At 47.1% G+C, this 2,805-nt stretch overlaps 1 protein-coding gene across 1 annotated transcript in view; it reads left to right on the forward strand.

Annotated features, from left to right (window-relative positions):
- Positions 1 to 373: 373 nt before the first annotated feature.
- Positions 374 to 2,805, forward strand: part of IRX3 (iroquois homeobox 3) — a 7,491-nt gene continuing 5,059 nt past the window's right edge. Inside the window, exons 1-2 of the mRNA XM_010585225.1 lie at positions 374 to 503; positions 2,586 to 2,716. Coding sequence (XP_010583527.1) covers positions 374 to 503; positions 2,586 to 2,716 — 261 coding nt within the window. The remainder of the gene's footprint in view (positions 504 to 2,585; positions 2,717 to 2,805) is intronic.

Raw genomic sequence — 2,805 nt, forward strand, 5'->3', positions numbered from 1 at the left:
CCTCAGCCAAAACCTGCATCCCTGCAGATTTCTCCTCCCGTCCGTTTGGTCCGGCTACGTTTCCCCTCCCTTTCTTGGCCATTAATAAACCATACCTCACCCTGACCTGGATCCATTCGCACCCACAAATTTCCCTCTCCCCCCCGGCTGCCCACCGCCACTTCCCCGCGGCAGCCCCCCACGGCCCCGGGGACCCCCCTCCCGCTCCCGCATCGCCCCGGCCGCTCCCACCCCAGCCCTGCCCGCCACCGCCGGTGTCTCCCGCGGGAGACGAACTCATATTGATTGTGCTGTTGATTAAAAATCACGAAATAATCCTGCCAGCTTTGACACTCCGTGCCAGACCTGCAGCCACAAAAAGACGGGTCCGGTTATGTGGGACACACGTGTTCCCCCGTGGGGGGCACAGCCCGGCCGTCACACCGGCGTGGCGAGCACGACCGCATCAAAGGGCGAGCGATTTGCCCGATTTTTCATATTAGTCCCTTTTCTCTCCGAGGCAGGTATTTCTTAAAAGTTGTGGTCTGCATCCAAACTCTCCGTCGACCCCCTCAATATCGCATCGCCCCAGCCGAGCGCTTCCTCCAGAAAAGTTTAAAGCAAATCAGGACGTGGGGTTTGCTGCCTGTTTTCCTTTTGAATTAAAAAGAAATAAACTTATAACTGAATTTCGTGTTATCTCCCTTGAATTATACTATCAAAAGCAGCAACGTTGAACAGAAGAAAATAAGGTCCTCCAACCCAGAGTTGTTTTTGCACTAGATTAGCAGATAGGAAATGCTATAAAGATGAACTTAATACGATTAGAGATGTTTCCTACAGATTTTCATATATTGATTCAGGGAATTTTAATTCTGGAGCTTGCTTTGCTATAATCCGCATTTATTACAAGCTGATATAGTTTTATTATAGCAAGCTATCAAGGTCGATTCCTTTAACTGCATAATCTGACATGAATTTCATTTTTAAAGAAATGTAGTTATAAAAATCCATACTGTGGGCACAGTGGTTATATTGTACCTAAATCATATTTTAAGGGCAATAAATCCAGAGAGTATTTAGGAAGAGAGGGGAATACGGTTAAACGGCTCTCCTCCAGTCTCAACTCCTTAAAAGACTCTTCAAACTTTTTTTTTTTTTAAGTTAAACACCGAGTATTTAAAAAGGCAGATAACGGTGGCAGGTTGAGGTCCCCTCTCCCCTGCCCGCAATCACAGCCCCACAGGTTGTAGGAACTTTTTGTGTTCCCCTCCAGGCGCTCCCTCCACACGGCAGTAGCGGAGCAGGGCACACTGGCGCTTGCCAAAGACGCGCTGTGATTGAACTGTATTTTAACTACTCTTAAAAGGCTAAATTGCAACTCACACGCTGGTTTCAGAGAAAGAAGGGGGGGCGGCAAAAAAAAAAAAAAAAAAAGGCAAACCGTAATTTCAAATGTGTTGATCATAAAAAAAAATCTTATTCGGTAATTAAACCGTATCTTGACTCCCTCCCAATAGCTCCTTACAAGCCCGTGCCACTGCTCCCTTTGCAAATGTTGCACGTACCAGGTACTTCCTTCTAAGCCTTGTAGTGATTCAGAACAGAGGGAATAAGCAAAATGATCATAAATTTCCTAATTAGAGATTTCGCACCAAGACAAAAAGGTGTTAATGAGTTTAATTCCAGTGCCTGTCATTGTCCCTTTTTTCACACCACTTATTTACTAATGGCCCAGAGGGCTGCTCCCGTCTCTCCTTTGTTAAGATTTTAATTTGCCTTCTTTTCTGCCTTTGATGTAAAATTGTGACCTACAACTCTTTGAAGTCCCTTATTAGGAGGAAAATTAACTTAGCTTTTCCACTGTATCTGCCCACTGTTAGCCCAGACAAAATGTAGAGAACTCCTTAAAGATTCAGTACATTAGGAAAATTTTCAAGGTAGCTCTGGAAATGCAGATTTAAAAAAAAATCTAATAGACTTTTAAATCTATATTAGGAGAGGTAACCCTCGCCAGGGCCGGAGAGGGGGAAGGGAAGGAGGGAATATCTTAATAAAGAAAACAAAATGAACCCAGGCAAGGCAAGGCTGTAAATTTGAAAACCTGAAAAGGGGGACTGGGGGGAGGGGGGGGAGCCTTTATTTTTAAATGTCACAACTTTTTCCTGTCCCTCTCGTGTGCCGCTCACAGCTGACACCCTGGCTTCCTATGCTCCGGGGGAGGGGGGGGGGGCTACGAAAGAAATTATATCTAAATCTATCTCTATATAATTAGAATACCATGAGGCAGGGTTAAACCTTTGTAAAACACACAACTGATTGGCGATCGCTAAAACGAGATTTGAAAGCAACTCAAATAAAAGATCGCGACGTCAGTAAACAGATTTAGAAAAAAAAAAAAGAAGGGGAAAAAAAAAAGCAGCTAGTGACAAACCCGGCGAGAGCGAGCTCTGGGCATGAGAGAGAGAGGGAGGCAGAGAGGGAGAGAGAGACTTAAAAGAAATAGGAGGGGCTTGCGAGAGACTAGAAATGTCAATCAGAGCCCAGAGTCCCAATAATCTCAGGCAATCTGTTAGGACCTGACCTGGGTCCACTCAGATCAATAGGAAAAGTGAGAGAAGAAAGAAGCGATCGGATCGTTTACCGCGGCGGCCGAGGACAGGAGGGAGCCCGCGGCCTCCGCGCACCCCCGGCTCCCCCCCCCGATGTCCGCCGGAGTTTGCGGGAGGCGCTGAAAGTGCGGGCGGCCGGCGAGGGCGAGCGACCCGGCTCCCTCCTCCGCTCCCGGCCCTGCTACTTTCTCCCCTTTCTCTCCCTTCTTCCTCT

The sequence above is a fragment of the Haliaeetus leucocephalus genome, unplaced genomic scaffold (genome assembly GCF_000737465.1).
Source record: "Haliaeetus leucocephalus isolate CR32 unplaced genomic scaffold, Haliaeetus_leucocephalus-4.0 Scaffold92, whole genome shotgun sequence".
NCBI classification, from domain to species: Eukaryota; Metazoa; Chordata; class Aves; order Accipitriformes; family Accipitridae; genus Haliaeetus; species Haliaeetus leucocephalus.